The 19,929-nt window shown below is 41.3% G+C and overlaps 1 protein-coding gene across 2 annotated transcripts in view; it reads left to right on the forward strand.

Annotated features, from left to right (window-relative positions):
* The window catches only part of LOC137535676 (microsomal triglyceride transfer protein-like), a 101,639-nt gene that overhangs the window by 54,540 nt on the left and 27,170 nt on the right, over positions 1-19,929 (forward strand). For both annotated transcript variants that reach the window (XM_068257540.1, XM_068257541.1), the window contains 4 exons: positions 3,610-3,767; positions 7,049-7,217; positions 7,546-7,653; positions 15,512-15,724. In XM_068257540.1, the coding sequence (XP_068113641.1) occupies positions 3,610-3,767; positions 7,049-7,217; positions 7,546-7,653; positions 15,512-15,724 (648 nt within the window). The remainder of the gene's footprint in view (positions 1-3,609; positions 3,768-7,048; positions 7,218-7,545; positions 7,654-15,511; positions 15,725-19,929) is intronic.

Here is a 19,929-nt window from a genome sequence, read left to right on the forward strand (position 1 = left end):
ATTATAAAATACTGGAAAAGCAATATGACCCCGACTATAGAAGAGTGGTGCAGATATATGGGTGAAACTTTGACAGTACATGAGGACGGGTCAACAGAGGGAACACAGGTAGTAAAGGATTATAGAGACATGTGGGAGGATTTATTGTATAAACGGGGAGAAAATATTAACTAAATAGACCGTGGGAAATACCTGTCTTCTCTTTCTGACAATCTTCCCTTATTGGCCTTGTACTTCACTTCACTTCACTTCACTGGATTGGTACCCTAAAATATGACTCGACTGATGAGAGATGGAAGAAATAAAGATATATCCCTGTAGACCCACGATCTGTAAGGGGGGAGGGGGGGGAGAGGTATGGATGAATAGTAGGATGAATGGTCGGGTGTATGGAATCTTTTGGATGTATTAGGTCCTAGAAATGCATGGGAGTATGTTTTGTACGGTCGGTGTTTTGTTTTATATAGATTATTAATATTATATGGACTATGATGCAAACTTGAGCCCAAAGCCACAGGAGCATTGCAGTGAAGTGCATCTAATCGGCTGGGCAACAAATTGAGCTGAAGTCCAAAAAAAAAAAAAAAAGAAAAAAAGAAACACCTGATCCGGTGAATGCTTGTTCAGGGTCTATGGCTAAAAGTATTAGAGGTAGGGGATCAGCAGGATAAAAGGAAATACATATGGTAGCCTCCATATTCCTTTTGCTTCAGTTGTCCTTTAAGCTAATAAAGAACATTTGATATGCAGTGATTGTTTTTCATTTGTTTTGAAAAGGTATTGCATAGATACAGTTAGATGAACCATCTGAGGATCTTTGGAAAAAGATAAATTAACTCAATAATTGAAGTGGTTTATTAAGGCTCACATACGCGTCATATAATGAAAAAGTATCCACAACTATAACTTAAATTTATAAAGTTGCAAAACTGTTCCTTTATTGTTAATACAAAATTACTAGAAAATACATACACATTAAAAGCGCATGGGATGGTCACCCCGCTACACACACACAGAGCACAATCCAATACTGCGGTGCACCGAACACACACACATGGGATTGGAAGAAGCCGATATTGTACCAATTTGAACAAAAATTGACAGGCAGCAAGTTTGTTGGTAATTTGTTCCAGTGCCTGGTTTAGAGGGACAATCTGGGTGTGAATAGGAACCAAATCCCTTGTTGCATAGGCCTGTATCAATGCATATATCATTTGCAGCAGCATAAGCTTTCCTAGAGCGTAGACAACATGAAAGTTCAAAGCAAGCACAAGCCAAATTGCCTTGATTCCAACAAAAGCAGCTTCCAAGCTACAAGGGACAGACAGGATCTCCCTGCACTTCGTGTCAGCCGTGCTCAAGACATGCAGCAAGCAATTGAAGGTTTGTATATTGGCCGTATTCAAGGCATGCAGCAAGCAATTGAGAGTTTATGTATTGGTATCTCACCCATCCACGATTTTACCAGTCCAAGGGGCCTTTTCATGCGTGTCTCATGTTAGCCAGGAGCATAAGGTTCAACATCCTGGAGTCAGATTGTCTCATGACGTGTGGAGGCTGATGGTGTGTCTTAACCTGTGCGGGCCACCGAAAGGGTGGCAGTTGGAATGTGTTGGCACCCTCCGTGGAGCGTTGCTATGTGGCGGCGGGGCATCCCATGAGGTAGAGCGGCTCCCGACCGCAGTTTCGGCGGCTTCCGGCTTCGTCAGGGGGGCGTGGGCTAACACACTCGTGCGCTGTGCTTACATTCTCCATTCGCACCAATCACTGTACAGTCCAACAGGAGGGGGGAGGGAACGCCCACATCACAATTGGCCGGCCAGTCATGCGGAGGAAGGCGGGCAGACATTCCCAGTACTGCTCTGCCCACCATTGTCATGTCAACATGTTTAGTTAGACAACACAAAAAGTAGTGTGTCATCCCACGTGTGACCGGCCCGGTGGATAGGCGTATCCCGCCCTTCTGATCGGAAACTAGTAGTCCTGTAAATATGCGACATCTGACAAATAGATGCACTCTATTTTGAAAATCTTATGAATCAAGAAAGATTAGAGAGAGGAAAAAAAAAACATTGTTGTGGTGACAACCACATAAATATGGTCCCTGTCTTCCTTATAAACCCACCCATAAAACCTCAATTGGCATATAGGGTGGGCTGGCAGGGAAAAGGATATCTAAAAAAATTAGCTGTTTGACAAATGAGAACATTCCCTAGCTCAATCACCATTAAACAAACTCAGTAGGTTTTTTTTTTAATTCACTGCTATTCACTGTTTAATCTTAAGTTTGTAAGGTTATTGCCGCTCATCTGGGACTTCCAAGTCACAATCGTTTCCATTTGTCTTATGTTGAAGAAAGTGCCACACACTGGACACCCTGGTTTGCATTTAAAGGGACTCCGAGCAGTGCAGAAACTATGGAAAGATGCATACCATTTTGAAGCTCTCTTTCACCTCTTTCCAACGATATATAAACCGCCGCCCTACGCCTTTTAGTTTTCGCTATTTTCATGATCGAAATCGCAGCTGCCACGGTTTTGATCGCGAAAATATCGAAAACTAAAAGGCGTAGGGTGGCAGTTTATGTGTCGTTGGAAAGAGGAAAAAGAGAGCTTCAAAATGGTATGCATCTTTCCATAGTTGCTTGTATTACACGGGGCGACTTTTCCCCAAAGTCAGCAGCTGAATGGAGTTGCCAACTTTGGGGAAAAGTCGTCCTGTGTTATACAAGCAACTATGGAAAGATGCATACCATTTTGAAGCTCTCTTTCTCCTCTTTCCAACAACATACAAACCGCCACTCTACGCCTTTTAGTTTTTGATATTTTCGCGATCGAAATTGCGGCAGCTGTGATTTCGATCGTGAAAATAGCGAAAACTAAAAGGCGTAGGGCGGCGGTTTATAGATATCGTTGGAAAGAGGAGAAAGAGAGCTTCAAAATGGTATGCATCTTTCCATAGTTTCTGCACTGCTTGGAGTCCCTTTAAAGAGAATCTGTATTGTTAAAATCGCACAAAAGTAAACATACCAGTGCGTTAGGGGACATCTCCTATTACCCTCTGTCACAATTTCGCCGCTCCTTGCCGCATTAAAAGTGGTTAAAAACAGTTTTAAAAAGTTTGTTTATAAACAAACAAAATGGCCACGAAAACAGGAAGTAGGTTGATGTACAGTATGTCCACACACAGAAAATACATTCATACACAAGCAGGCTGTATACATCCTTCCTTTTGTATCTCAAGAGATCATTATACACAGGCAGTGTGCATAGAGGGGCCAGGAGGGGGGAGATGCATCACAGAACCACAACACTGAAGAACTTGGCAGCCTTCCAGACACAGGCTGACAAGTCTGACAAGAGAGAGATAAGTTGATTTATTACAGAGATGGTGATAGTAGAACGTGTTGCAGTAAGCCAGAACACATTAGAATAGCTTTTGGAACTTGTAGGATGATAAAAAACAGGATGTAATTTTTGTTACGGAGTCTCTTTAAGGTTGAGGCACAGCCTGTATGGCCTCTTCATAGCTTCATAGCTCAGGGCAGGAATCATTAATCATTACATCAGGTTGTCCAAAAAATAATCATAATGTTTCTTATCATTTTAGCTTAAGAAATACTTGGCAGCTTCAAAAAAAGGATCAACTAAATTTACCACTTCCAAGATATCAACAGTCAAGCACTTCAAAAAGGTTGTGGAGACATTCCGCCATGCCAGGAAGATAGATATTCTGCAGCTTTTTCAGACAGCTTCACCTAATTTACTGTAAGTCAGTAGAGAGACATCTATTCAATGATCAGGAATAGATGGGGGCATTGATAATGTTATTAAACAGTTTTATCTCATCAACCACTGAGGCCCATATGCAATTAATGTTTTCACCTCCTAGGAGATACTTTTCATATTCTCTTCAAAATAACTTTAAAGCATTTTACAATTAAAAAAGTACCTAAAAGTTGGTGAAGTACTATCAAATTCATTTGGAGTATTTTCTTGCTTGTTGGCGGATTAAAATGCATTTTATGACAAGGTGTGAAAATATCACCCAGGAGAAAACGCAGGAGAAAAAGAGAATTGCATATGGGCCAGAGTGTCATAATACAAGATGGATTTATTCGCCAAGTACGGTGGTGCCGTACTCGGAATTGCTTGTGGTACACATGGCTAGGGCAAATACATAATGACAGTTGTACATTTTACATATATACGGCAACAATTACACATACTGACAGCATTTACAATACATTAGCGGCTACAGTTCCACATACTAGCAGCATAACAGTACGATAGCATCTATTTTGATATTGTATGTTAGAGATGCAGAAGAGAAGGCAGAAGGGCCACTAAGGCAAGTATGCTGGTTGCAGACTATGATGGAAGAGTCAGGGGTCAGAATTGTTGAGCAGCAGAACTGCCTGGGGGAAGAAAGAGTTCCTGTGCCTAGTGGTCTTGGTTGGGATAGTTCGGAAGCGGCGGCCGGATGGGAGGGGCTCAAAATACAGCATAGTAACTAGCTGACCAAATTTCCTGACAGTTCCTGCTTTAGAACTTTGTTCCTAAAATATTGCTGATTTCAATAATTGTCAAGAGTGTCTTTGCGCTTGGAGCCTGCTATAAAGAGGAGGTAGTTTGTTGCGATTTAAAGGGGTTCTGTAGCGTTTTTTAAAATAAAAATTTGTCATTTACCTAGGGCTTCTAACGGCCCCCTGCAGATATCTTGCCCTGCGCCGTAACTGAAGAATCCTCCGTTCCCCGCGGGTCACCGTCCTGTTATTTGTCTAACTAGACGAATGTCACTGCGGCTGAGCAGTCATGGCCACACGTGTCCTCGCTCCCGCTCGAGTCTCCGGGAGTTTACTGTGCAGGCTCAGTACGAAGTTTTCTCGTACTGCTGCAGTGACATTCATCTAGTTACATAAATAATTGGGAGGTGACCTGCAGCGGGGAACGGAGGATTCTTCAGTGACGGTGCGGGACAGGATATCTCCAAGGGGCCATTAGAAGCCCCAGGTAAGTGACACTTTTTGATTGTAAAACTGCTACAGAACCCCTTTAATACTGGTGTTAGGGAAGAGTGAAAGAGTTGCATGATGAAATAAAATATAGATAAAAGGAGATATTGCCCCCTGTTGACATGCTTATCTAAATTTAAAAATGACTTTATTGGTGGCATGAATGTAAAATACACATTCTAGATGATCTAGCTTTCTCACGTGAAAGTGTTTGGATGGAGACTAAGGCCCTTTCTCACTGGAGATGTTTATTCATGGTATATGTATAATATGTTTTTTCAGCACCTAGCAAATAAAAAAAATACTAAAAAGTAGTTAAGAAAAATAATATCAAACTTAAAGAGGCACTGCAACAACAAAAAGAAGAATGTACTAAATTATTCAGGATACCTAATTTTACATTAATTATCCTGGTTTCAGCTTCAGAAACACTTCCTATATCTATATATTACTGCATATTAATTTGTAGCATTGCCCTCCTCCCAGTGATGTTTAGCCTAGTGCACTCTGGGAGACCAGGGGCCATATGCAATTCACTTTTTCTCCTAAGTTTTCTCCGTGGTGAAATATTCATACTTTAGTAATAAAATGGCCTTTAAGCCACCAGCAAGCAAGAAAATACTCAGAATAATTTTGACAGTACTTTCCACCTACCTTTTAGTACTTTCTTAGTTGCAGATTGCTAAAATGTTTGTTAAATCAAAAGATGAAAACGTATCTCCTATGAGAAAACCATGGAGATAAAGTTAATTGCATATTTCCTCAGGTGTTGTTTCTGCTCACTTCGGAACACATAACAAACAAACATTCTACAGTTATGCACCTTGTCAGTAGTGAAGATGACGTCATCTGTTATAAATGTAAGAATGTAAATCAGGTTGAGGAAAGATTTTACAGTGGGCAAACATGTACTAAAAAATTTCTAAAGTAATATTGTAAAAAAATTATCAATTTTATTTGTTAAGTTATATTTAGTAAGGATCCTCCTTAACCTATTTTGAGCACCATTTTGCTTGTTTTTAAGTTATGCAATTTTCACTGTGAGAGGGTCCTTACTGAATTTTAGTGAGCATGGCTCTTTATTTCATTTTTAAGAACTTTTTTGAGGATTTTTCACATGCAATGCTTTAAAAAAAATATATTATTTAGAATTACCTAAATCTATTAACTTTTCTGCTGAGTTTTTCATGGTAGATGCCTTCACATCGTCTTAATAAAATGCCCTTCAGCTCTCAGCAAGCTAAAAAAAACTACTCAAAATAGGTTGTCCCAAATGCACTTAATATTACTTTACTTGCCTATTTGGGGGTACTTTTTGACTTGCTGGTTTCTGATAAAGTAGTTTGTATGTAAGATAAAGAACATCTCCTAAGAGAAAACATCAGAGAAAAGTTTACTGAATATGGACCCAGGTGATAAAAAGATAAAGGCCATTATTAATTCACTTTTTTCTCCTTGGGCTTGTTCTCCTTATCAGTAAAATTCCTTTTAAGCTACCATCAAGCAAGAAAATACTCAGAATAATTTTGACAGTATTTTTTGACAGACAATTTCAGAGTAACAGAGAAAAAAATTAACTATGAGTAAACTTAGAGGGAAAAGTGAATTGAGTATGGTAAAGTGATCGTGCACTCCCTTCGCTCTGCAATTTTACCGTTACTAGCGTAACTGCCATAAACCCATTAGCGCCACTTGCATAACCTGGTTAACGCGTGTGTTGCTATGGTAATACACAGGGTAATGTGTGTTACCATAGCAGCACGTGTGTTACCACCCTAATGCATGTGCTGCTAATGGGTAAAAGGGCGGTGCTCTCCCTGCACTAGTAACAGTAAAATTGCCATGCGCTTCCTATGCATTACCGTACTTTAGTCACAGCACTAAAGTTTAGTGCATCAGGGCCAAGTAGGGCCCCATACAAAAACAATAGACAAAGCAGTCTTTATTTTATTGAATGATTATTTTCATTTTATATTTTTAATTGATATTGATGATTGCTTTTGAGAAACTGAAGACTTGTGTACTGTTTTGTAGCCCTTTCTTCATTGATGCAGCTGTAGCGGCCCAGTCATCTGCTTCAATAGCAGCACTGTCTGCTTTCCTGGACTTTGCCAAGAAGAAACAAAGTAAATTACATGAGAAATTTCTGTATTCAGCAGCCTTTGCGCCCCATCCATCAACAGAACTCCTCAGCTTAGTGTTGGTAAGTCTTCTAGTAACGTAAATGTCAGATTTATTTGTAGGGATATCCTTCCTTTAAAATGTTTAGGATTTTAAGAAAAGGGAGGAAAAATGTTAAAATGTTGTGTTCTGACATAGGAGCATAGGAAAACAAAATGGTTCCTTTTTGTTTTTGCATAATAATACAAAATTCGAAATGGGCCTAACTGGACTCTCCCAGTATCCCTTCCCACCCCCCACCCCCCTCTCCTGTGTGATTGTTTGGAAATACTTGTTTGTAAGAACATGATCTATGTTGTAAATCTGCTCTAAAAATCTCTTAATAGTAACAATCTGAATTTTCTTACCAGGAAAAGCTGAAGGGGAAAGTTACAGAGCCAGCCACTATGGAAACAGGAATTATATTAATTGGAACGATAGTCGGCAAGCTGTGCAGAATGGACTTTTGTGAAGAAAGGGTTAGTCATGCATTGATTTGTTAAGTTTAGATACGTAAATCTAAATTGCATTGTATTTTAGTCTTATGCTGGGAATACACGATTCTACATAGAAAAATGCCCTACTAGTTCTTCATCCTGCTCCCTACCCCCCACCGCACCCTTAATATACACACACATATCATGAGCAGACCCAGACCATCGGGCTAGGTTCACACAGCCACATTGTGGACAGTCACAATATACGATTTATGATCCCCTGTGTCTGTCCATTTTTTGTCAGACATCTATTGGTGTCCATTGAAACAGACATGTCAGAGATAGCATACTATCTATGACACTTCCAACTTCTGTCCCGTGTACAGAAAAGTTTTGCAGGATTGGACTTTGAGTTCTGTTACTGCAACAAACACGTCATAACATGTCTGAGTGGATCCAATAGTTAACACAGGGTCCGTAAGCATATTAGTTGTAGTCTATTGCAGAAAACAGACTGATTTGCCCTCCAGTACAAATCTAGACTTAGGTGTCTCCTAAACCCTAATAAACCCCCCCCCCACACACACACACACACACACACACACACACAAACACAAACCCACACACACTCACACACATTCTTCCTTTTCCCAGGACCCTGTTCAAGTGGCTGTCACAGCCTTGTCTCCTTCCCATTCCCAAAAGTAAGAGCAGTGGTAAGTGGGCATAATAAGAAACTGTATGAAGAAGTTGACAGTGAAGCGGAAAAAAAAATATGATATAGTGAATTGGTTGTGTACTATGAATAATTACTAGAAGATTAGCAGCAAAGAAAATATTCTCATATTTTTATTTTCAGGTATATAGTGTTTTTTTCTAACATTGCATCATTCTAAAATATGTGCAGATTACACAACACTCAGCATTCAAAATGATTATTTCAGAGCAGTCTGTAAACTAATCACCTCTCCTCTGGCAGAGAAAAAGTAAATAGTTCAATAACAGTTGAGATAATAAAAGTCAGATAACAGCCCTCTCCACGACTTTGAAAGTCTAGAAAACTAGAGTTTCTTAACTCTTCCTGTACTGGAAACAATTAGACTGATGTATCTGATCTTAATGTTTTATTTCTTAGCTGTACTACACATACAAATCATAATATCATAATTTTTTTTTCGCTTCAGTGTCTCTTTAACAGAAGTCATTGTGTGAGGCCAGAAGTATGATGCACCAGTCTGCCTTCAGAGGTGTTGCCAGTGGGGCTCCTCCTCCCTGATGATGTATCTGATCTTAATGTTTTATTTCTTAGCTGTACTACACATACAAATCATAATATCATAATTTTTTTTTCGCTTCAGTGTCTCTTTAACAGAAGTCATTGTGTGAGGCCAGAAGTATGATGCACCAGTCTGCCATCAGAGGTGTTGCCAGTGGAGTAGCTAATGAGCTCTGGGCCCCAATGCAAGCTTTACATTGCTCCCCCCCCCCCCCCAGCTTTCTTTATATAACAATTCATATGGTGAACTAAAACCTGCAAAGGACATCAACAGTATGAGAGGTGTAAGCAGAGGAGGGAAACAGTTTGTTAATGATTACCATTATTTAAAGCATATATTATATAGAAGTGATCATTATTATCCTTGCACCATTGAAGAGGTAATACTATGGTTGAGGGAGGGCCCCAGTGGGCCCCTCTGGTCCAGGGCCCCTGGTGCGGTCGCAACCTCTGCATCCCCTATTGCTATGCCACTGGGTATTGCTACAGAGGAAGAAGGCTGCAGACATGATGTCTGCCTATATGTTCATACCAGGCTTAATGCACTTCTGTGTTGCTGTTCACAATCAGGCAGCAGGTGCAATGAGGGCCTCGCAAATGGAACACTTTCTCCACACATCTGCTTATGAACACCAAGCACGTCAACAGCAGTAGCTAAGAAAAAAGCAATAGGGTTTTCTAGTTATTAATTCAGCAGAAAACGTTAAAATAAGACCATAACTGTGGTGCAAGTGAATAAATGAAATAAAAAAATAACCAGTAACAGAGCTGGAAATGAAACACGGAAGCCTCCTTGAACTTCACTTGAAAATTCCTATAATGAGCCTCAATGAGACCCATTTATTTTAGGGCTGGAAGTCCTACTCCATTTACTGAGCCAATAATAGGATGATATTATTTGTGACAGTTAATTAAGGGATCTTCAGCTAATGAACTAAACTGCAGCACCTAGTCTGGCAAACTGTTGCAGATCAGACACAGTAGGTAATGGGTTTCAGAGGCTACAGATGATTGGAGAACATAAGTGTTCCTGCAAACCTGGACTGTGTTATTATTACATTGCAGGGTTTTGCAGCACCTACATGAGTCATACCATACCAAACCCTAGCAAGGGTTGCCGAACGTTTAGTGATTTAGCAAATGGAGGATTATAGATATGTGCACAGGTTACTCTTTCCAGTGTAATTTGCCTTCTTAAAACAGAAGGTAGTTGTGATAATTCAGCTTAAAAGCAATTCTGAGCCCAAGAATAAAGGTAAAAAAAATAATACCTGATCCGGGGGGCTAACCAGATCAGGTAGAGCCCGAGGCCAGCAATCATTCCGTTTTGTTTTTAGTGACCCAGGGGTCATGATGCTGCAGCTCGCCTCCCTGCTTTTCCTTACAGAGCAGAGAGGCGGGGGGAGAGCTGTGAAGGGCTGGATAGAGGAGGTAAAAGGCTTGGAAGGGAGGGATATAGGTGGAGTAGAGGTGCACAGAGGCAAGGAAGGGGCTCCAGGAGGCAGGGAAGGGGCATTTTGCCGGAGTACCTCTCCTGCTAGGGACGCCCCTTCCTCTAGTTATCTAGCAACAATGCCATTGGCAGCATTTTCGGAGGTCCGCAGTCAAGAGAAGGGGAGACAGAGAGTGGCACACAGAGGACACAGATGCATGTCATTAAGCAAAGAACATGCCTCTGTCTGTATATATATATATATATATATATATATATATGTCTCAGGTACACTTTAACGGAGCAACTGTGGCTTCTGTTTTAAGAAGGCAAATTACTGTATATTGAGTGTCGTTTTTTTAGTAGGAGGGCTTTTTGCTCTCTTTTAGTCCTCTATACTTTCCCAGTGGTTCTGGTTCACCCTGAGCTGCTTGGGTATTCTGTTATTCTTTACAGTGAACTCCGGCTCTGGAGAAACTCTGGTAATCTGGGTTACTGAACTTGCTAGAAGGAGAGTCTGAAATCTAAGCAAACATTCTCTAGGGGTTCACATTAAAAATACATTTCCTTTAAAGCTGGCATGCTATTCTATATATTGCTTGTTTAACACACACCCTAACTGAAAATAAAATTATGAAATAAATAATGGTATCTATAGACAAGACACAGAACATTTATATTGCATTTTTCTCCTGGCGGACTCAAAGCGCTTGAGCTGCAGCCACTAGGTAGGCAGTAGCAGTGTTAGGGAGTCTTGCCCAAGACATAGTTATTTACAATTGTGTTAAAAATTTATTTTTTTCTCACCAAACTTGTTGGTGATGCCAATGGGTGAAGCATCAAAAACAAATGCCTTTCTTAACTACTTAAGGACCAAGCTAATTGAAATCTATGCCCTGTTTTGGTGGGCTCCTGGCTGGCAGGGCGTAGATTTCAATTAGCCGCCGCTGCGCGCATCCACTGTTTCCGTCGTTCCACGTTGATCGCGCCACTCAATCTCAACGTCTCTCGCCACAGCTCACAGGCTCTGCCTGTTTTTATGACGGCAGAGCCATGTGAGTCGGTCAGGAGCCGATTTCATTGCCTCCTGGCTGTGTCTATCAATGTAAGCCACTCCCATTGGCTTACATTGCTAGACACGGTCAGAAGCCAATGAAAGCGGCTCCTGACAGGCTCACATGGCTCTGCCGGCAGAGGCTATGTCAGGAGAATCTCGGCGTGTGGCGGTGATGGCAGTTGCGGCGGGTATGAGCGGCGATTCGTCGGGATTTCATCAGTATTGTACCGGCGGTCTCTGGTCCTTAAGGGGGCAGACACCACTGGTACTTAAGTGGTTAAAGTAGACTTTATGTGAAAAGCATATGGTGGCTTTTAAACAATACCAGTTTTTTTTTACTGCAGTAGTGTCTGAATCACACATCTGAGACAAGCATGCAGTTAGACTGTTCAATCATCTGACTTGAAACATGTGATCTATATGCTTGTTCGGGGTCTATGGCTAACAGTATAAGAGGTGTGCTTTCAACAACTTTTTTGCATGTACAGTAAATAAAGAAATAAATATCGTTGGCATAACTATCTTATACAAGGCACGCTTGTGTTGGTCTGTCTTGATTATTCTTACAATTAATTAAAACTACAACTTTATACAGCTATGTGGAACAGATTCTGTAAAATGTATTTATAACATGATTTGCAGCAAGTTTTCCGTTGAGAGTTTTTTTCTGTTTAGTCCATCTGCAGGGTGTTTCATTTCTGTACAGATGCTGCTAGAATAAATTCTGTCTTTCAGTCCTGGTGCTTTGATGCCTTTACAAAGTGAGCCGACAAAATGAAATATTAAATATATTGAATGTCTGTTCTGTATCAGTGCATCCAATTTATATATTGAAATATTATAACGGGTTGTTTCTAAATATTTAATGTTACATCAGGCAGACAACAGGATGACAGTGACTTTAATCAGCTTATGCAGAGTTTGTACAGATGCTGGTAATTTAGTGGCACTCTTGAATAAAATAAGTGCACATTTCTTGTTACAAAATGGAATGGCCTCTATTCACTAAGCTTTACCAAACACTATCAAACGTTTGATAATTTACCTCATGAGTAAAATGTAATTTTGAATTCACTAAGTTGTTATAGTTTTATTGAACTTTTTATCAAAAAAACATTTGATAAATCTATCGAATGTTTAGTGAATTCAAAATTAGATTTTACTCATGAGGTAAATTATCAAACGTTCGATAAAGTGTTTGATAAAGCTTAGTGAATTGAGGTCATTGTGTACCTCAAGGCAAGGAAATTAGGACTAAAGGGCGCCCACTTTTGGCCAAAAGTTATCCCTTCCTTCTAATGTGTCCATTATTGCCTTTCATTAGTGCTACTAGAAACTGAGCTTAACCACTTTACCCCCGCACGTACGGATTTCTCCGCCCCTTTTTCCATCCTTTCACCCCCAGGGACAGAGAAATCCGTACTCTGCGCACTCCCGCCGCTGTGCGCGCTCCCGCTTGTAAACACGCCGCCCGCCGCTAGTAAACACGCCGCCGCCCGCTCGCCCAGAGATCAACGAACGGGAAAATCTATTCCCGTTCGTTGATCTCAGCCCCGCAATGATCTGCTGCCGCTCGGCTGAGCAGCGCGATCATTGTGAAAAATAACAAAGTCCCAGCCTCTTTCTACTTCCTGCAAGCGTCCGGAAGGACGCTTGCAGGTCGCCTGAAACTAATTTGTAATGTTGCCATCTTGTGGCCAAATAGTAAAACTACACCCTAACCATTTTTTACACACAAATAAACTTGTTTTACACACAAAATTAACTCCTTACCTCCCACACTCCCCAATTTTTTTTTTTTGTAATTAAAAAAAAAAAAAATTACAATTTAAAAAAAATACATAAATAGTTACCTTAGGGACTGAACTTTTTAAATATTTATGTCAAGAGGGTATAACACTGTTACTTTATAAACTATGGGCTTGTAATTAGGGATGGACGCAAAACTGAAAATAAATGCACCTTTATTTCCAACTAAAATATTGGCGGCAAACATTGTGATAGGGACATAATTTAAACGGTTTTATAACCGGGATAAATAGGCATATACATTTAATGGGTTTTAATTACAGTAGCATGCATTATTTAAAAACTATAAAGGCCGAAAACGGAAAAATAATAAATTTTTTCCCACATTTTTTCCTATTTTCCCATTAAAACACATTTAGAATAACATTATTCTTGGCATAATGTCCCACCTAAAGAAAGCCTAATTGGTGGCGAAAAAAACAAGATATAGTTCATTTCATTGCGATAAGTAATGATAAAATTATAGACGAATGAATGGAAGGAGCGCTGAAAGGTGAAAATTGCTCTGGTGCTCAAGGGGTAAAACCCTTCAGTTGGGAAGTGGTTAAAGTATGCCTGAGGCGAGGGGCATACAAAGATTACTTACCTGGGGCTTATTTCAGCCCCCTGTAGTCCGTCAACTCTCTCAGTGTCTGCTCGATGCCCTCTGTTCTGCAGCTGTCTGCCACGGTAGTTGTGGACTACTGCCAGCTACGTGCCTCTAGCGCTTCCGGTGCTGGGAGAAATCTGCACCTGTGCAGATAATTAAGGGTTGTTACCCCACAGGGTAGAGCGCTCGTGGCTTTAAGGCTAGTATCACTAGTATCAATTACATTTTTTCTGCAATCGTACTTAATGGAAGTCTGAGTCGCATTGCAAATTACAGCTCTCTGCGATTTGCAATGTACCATTTTTAAATTGCCCAACGTGTTGGATCTTCCAGCATAGTGTTTGCATATCGCAGGCACTTCTGTCTTTCTGGGCACCTTCTGTCTTTCTCTAGGGATATGTAAACACATCCAATTTTGATTTTACCATCTCCGTGTAGCATGAGGGCCAACAGATTTTGAATGCTATGAGCAGATTGTGAAGCTAGGCTTAAATACTAATACTACACGGAAGCGATAAAATTGTGTTCACACCCTAAAGTCTGATATAGCACCAGAGCCAACAGATTTTGAATACTTTGAACAGATTGTGTAAATAAGCTCTCATACAAGTGATAATATTGGCCTATCAACATTTCAAAACTGGATGTGCATAATTTTCAGATTTAAATGTTTAGAAAATAAATATTAAAATATATTTTAACAAAGAATATTTTTAAAACAAAATAAAATATCTCTAATTGTTTGTTTGTTTGTTTCCAATAGCTGGCTGATCAGCCTTTAAGAAGGTTTCAGCAGTTAAATCAAGCTTAAAGCAAACCTGAAATCTTTTTTAAATAAAAAAACAAAAACAATACCTAAGGAAAGGGAAGACTCTGGGTCCTATTGAGCCTTCCCGTTCCTCTTGCAGCCCCCTCGTCCTCCCCCCATGGGAGGCTTTAAAAGTTTTTGGGAGCCCGAGTGCCCCCAAAGATTTTCGAAGCCTGCTGCTGCAGAAGAGAGCAGTCCTCAACCCATCAATTGAAGACTACTAACGGGAGTGACAGCGCTGGAACAAGGGGACCAGGAAAGGAACGGGAAAGCTCTATAGGACCCAGAGCCTTCCCCTTCCATAGGTAAGTATCTGTTTTTGTTATTTAAAAACCACTTCAGGCTCACTTTCAGGCCCATACAATTGCTCAATAGTTGTTGCTATGGAGCAGACCCGTATTGCTGGAGCAGGCAAATATTACACTGCTCCCTGCACTACACTGAATGGGGGGAGGAGGTAACGGGGTGATGTGTGTGTGAAGGGTAGCAGTATTTTTGTATAATTTTTTTCTTTATTTGCCGGCTGCACTAATAGGGGGAGGGGGGTTGGGTTGATGGGGCTTTGGACCCAAGGGGCTACATGCTTTTAGCTGGGGGACCCATATATTCTAGTTACACCCCTGCAACCAAACAGATTGCTGATGGTGAATAAAATAAGAGTTTTTCTGATTTGTAGCTCTGAATAGCTGCTCCCTTTCAGTTTAAAATGTATTTGCACCTGTCTTGATAAATCCGCCTGTCTGAATGTTGTAGATGAGAAGCCGGTTAAATCCTTGGTCACGACATTATGCTGTGCCGATGCAGAAAACAAAAGCTCTGGGCAGACAGGCTTTATTCCATTTCTATTTTTCTATGCAACACTTTCTTGTCTGACTAGAGTGTACCTTTAAATGAACACGGCTTTTTGTTTCATCCCTGTACTTTCTCAGGATGTTGAACTAGCAAAGGCCACACTTCTGGACGGATTGAATAATGCAGAAGATGAGGCTGAGATGAATATATACCTTCTATCTTTGAAGAATGCTCAGCTGCCTGAAACCATCCCTATTCTACTTCAATATGCAGAGGAGCACACAGGAGCGGTGTGCAGCACAGCTCTATACGCTCTGCAGGGCTTTCCAGCAGAGTTTTTATCTACTCAGGTAGGGATGCTTGGATACAAACCAGTGCATCATTGACAGGTCTTATTCTTCCTCGCTGTATATGTGCCGTGTACATGCTGAACATTCGGAAGGGTTTACACATATAGGAAGAAAGATAACAACTTGTTTTCTCTGTTATTGCTCATGATTAGAAAGCAAGTCTTAACATGCAGACAGTGCCTCTGAGAATAACTGCAGAGCTTCTGTGAACCTTGCAGAATACATTATAAGAGAGCCTGTCAATCAAACACATTCATGCCTTTAAAGCCTTGAAAAGTGTTTATTCAGTGCAAAAAAGGAGAGTTTGAAAGTTGATAATGGCATAATGTAAATGTTTTATTCATCAAAAAGCCTATAGAGCCAGCGACTCTTTTTAGAAAATGTAAATGTTCCTATTCTTCTCGCTTACCTTAAAGAGCAACAATCCATTGCAATTCCTCCTCCCATCTAGCAGGCTGACTGCAGTGTAATGTCCAAGGCAGAGTGCCAAGAATCCATGATAAGATCATAAACAATCTTCATCCAGGACGTTAGACTTTGCTAGTTCCTCTTGGTGGGTGAAAGGCAGAGTGCTACTCAGACAAATTCTTCTCTGCAGTCTAAATACAACATGCACAGTAACATTAAGATACACTGTCTGAAAAGCATATTAATATCAATACTTTTTCATTGTCCACTTCTCTACTGCAGCATGGTTTTTTTAAAGCGAATGTTCAATTGTCTGAAAATTTATGTTTCTTTCTTTTATTTCCATGTTAGTACATATTTTCAATCTGAATGGCTTCTGATCTTTACACAAAATGTAATATTAGAAATTATGATTTCATTTATTTAAAGGGACCCTGAGCAGAGTAGTAATATGGAAATCTGAACTTACCTAGGGCTTCCTCCAGCCTCCTGTAGTCCGCGAGGTCCCTTGTGTCTCCTCTGGGTCTCTTTCGTGGTTCCACTGGTAGCTCTGTTAGGTGCGCAACTTCAGGTGAAGTTGTGCGCAACTGAGCATGTGCGTCCTGTCTGCACCCAGGCTCAATCACGCACCCGTTGAGGTAAGTGTCCTGCACATGCGCAGTTCTGTGAAGACTAAACCCTGCAGGACATTAATGGCGATGGGCTGGTAATCGAGCCAGGTGCGCAGATGTCCCATCATGCACAGTTGTGCATGACCTCGCCTGAACTTGCGTACCTAACAGAGCCGCAAGTGGGACCACAGAGGGGACCCAGAGGAAACCAAGAAACCTCCTGGGCTATGAAGGGGGGGGGGGGCTTGGGGGGGGGGGGGGGGGGGCTGGAGGAAGCCCCATGTAAGTTCAGATTTCCATCTTATTTCTCTGCTCGGGGTCCTTTTAAAGCAAACCTGAACTGATAATAAACTTAGGATACAATTAATTGTGTGTGTAGTACTAAGGACAAATAGAACAGAGTCTCATATTTATATTTTCAGTACAATGGCGGCATTTTTAAAACTGCATTCTAAACAGCAGCCATGGCAGTCTGATGTACAACCTTCTGCATTCAGCTGAAAAGGAAACAGATATAATGGCCCTTTGAACTATTTATCTCTAAAATGTTATCAGTAGTGTTTCCTTAGTCAGATAAAATGGCTGTATTCAACAAATTGTTCAACAAGCTCACTTGCATAGATAAGATAACAACTTTTTTTTACACTTATATTAAAGAAAAATAGAAATGGACTTAGGATAATTTTTTAGTATGACTAGTACTATGTGTAACTATTTTTATCTTATAGGTTACATGTCACTTCAGGTATGCTTCAAAACATACCTGACGTTATGGTAAGCACAGAGGTATGTTCATGTGATCTACTTACCTCTTTATGTTTGTTGTGTAACATTACTAGCTGGATCCATATAACCCTGTGTGTGACTTTTGGCTGAAGTCAAATTTTCAAGCAGGGTGAGGCATGGGTCTGTAACTTTCCCTCTTATCACCCTTCCCTTACTGGGAGGGAATGGGGTAGGCAAAATAAAGGAAAGGGGCTTTGATAGGATGGAGAATGCCTGCAGCAAGCCTGCCTCTTCCTGTCTGAAAATTCGACTTTAGCCAAAAGTCAAACGTCTCAAGGAGTGATTAGAGGAACCAGGAAGATCAAGAAGAGGAACAGACAACACACATAGGTATATTTAATGCGAAAAAAATGTACACTTGCCAAAACAATTGTTTGGAAAATCTGCCTTTTCAATTTTGGGTATCTTATCTCACCTAAGATACAGTATACTTGGGTTTCTCAAATAACACTATGTCTTAACCAAAATAAATTACCGAAGAGTTGATTAAAAATGATTGTGGAACATATCCATCGGAAAAGGGTCCCCAAACCATTTTGACGTTTTGGACCTGCACCAAATCATAGCTACAGTCATTCGGCCTGATTCCGTTCACTTTTTCTCTTAAAGAGAACCCGAGGTGGGTTTGAAGAATATTATCTGCATACAGAGGCTGGATCTGCCTATACAGCCCAGCCTCTGTTGCTATCCCAAACCCCCCTAAGGACCCCCTGCACTCTGCAATCCCTCATACATCACAGCCACGCTGCTGACAAACAGCTTGTCAGAGCTGGCTGTGTTTATCTCTATAGTGTCAGTCTGCTGCTCTCCCCGCCTCCTGCATAACTCCAGTCCCCGCCTGCATCCCTTCCCTCCCTGCTGATTGGAGGGAAGGGACGGGGGCAGGGACCGGAGCTATGCAGGAGGCGGGGGAGCAGCTGAGACTGACACTACAGATGTAAACACAGCCTCACAGCATGGCTGTGATTTATGAAGGATTGCAGAGTGCAGGGGGACCTTAGTGGGGTTTGGGATAGCAACAGAGGCTGGGCTGTATAGGCAGATCCAGCCTCTGTATGCAGATAACATTCTTTAAACACACCTCGGGTTCTCTTTAAGTTTTCACCTAGGTGATAATCTTTCATCTTCTGTTTGAAACAACTTTTGCACTCTGCAATTAAAAAAGCACCAAAAAGTAAGTGAAAATATGCTGTCAAAGGTATTTTATTGCTTGCTGGTGGCTTAAAAGGCATTTTGTCTATAATATGAAAATGTCACCTAAGAAAAGACTAAAAAAAAGTAAACTGGATCAGGCCCATTATGTCTAGTTGTAAAAGGTTTGGAACATTGATAGAGATGGCCCGGACCTCCGATTTTCGGTTCGTGAACCGTGAACGCGAACTTCCACAAAAGTTCGTTTCACGCGAATTCCCACGAACCGCAATAGACTTTAATGGGGAGGCAAACTTTGAAAACTAGAAACATTTATGATGACCACAAAAGTGATGGAAAAGATGTTTCAAGGGGTCTAACATCTGAGTTTTTGCATGGATGAGTGGGATAGACGCCAAAAGTCCCGGGGGAAAAAATCTGGATTTGACGCAAAGCAGCGGTTTAAGGGTAGAAATCACATTGCATACTAAATTGGAGGCCTAAAGTGCTTTAAAACATCTTGCATGTGTATACATCAATCAGGTAGTGTAATTAGTGTACTGCTTCACACTGACAGACCAAACTCACTGTGTAACGCACCGCATACAGCTGTTTGTGTAGTGACGGCCATGCTGGACTGGTGCGCACCATGGCCAAAGTGTAGGCCATGGCGGTTTTCAAGCCCATATGGTCGGGCTAAGGTAGCTGAATGACAGAACAACAGTGACTGAGTGTCCAGCTGATCGAATTTGGTCTGTCCACATTGAAGTAACGACTTTGTTATCTTGGGTGTACCCCCCCCCCCCCCCCCCCCCCGAGGCACTCATATAGCCGGCGGTCATTGCTTCATTGTGATACGCAAGCCCCTTCACCGCGGCAAGGTAACGATCACGAAGGGGAATTGACACATGTACATGCCTTTTGTGTTGTCGTTGCAGCTGCAGTGCAGCCAGAAAAATTAGGCAGGCATGTACACGCACCGAAAAATTATTATAGCGGCTGCTGCTAGCAGCGAATTTAAAAATTCAGGAATCCGCCTGGAGTCCTGGACCCTGTTGGTGGTGGCGGAGAAGGCAGTCAAGCGGCCTGCAGGCAGAGATGTTGTGTGGGGAGTGACTTAGTCATGGGGCAGGCAGTCACACGGCGTGCAGGCAGAGATGCTGTGTGCGGGGACTGACTTAGTCTTTGGGCGGGCAGTAGCCCTCCGGGATCCATGCCTCATTCATTTTGATAAAGGTGAGGTACTTAACACTTTTGTAACTTAGGCGA

This window comes from Hyperolius riggenbachi, chromosome 10 (genome assembly GCF_040937935.1).
Source record: "Hyperolius riggenbachi isolate aHypRig1 chromosome 10, aHypRig1.pri, whole genome shotgun sequence".
Classification (NCBI taxonomy): domain Eukaryota; kingdom Metazoa; phylum Chordata; class Amphibia; order Anura; family Hyperoliidae; genus Hyperolius; species Hyperolius riggenbachi.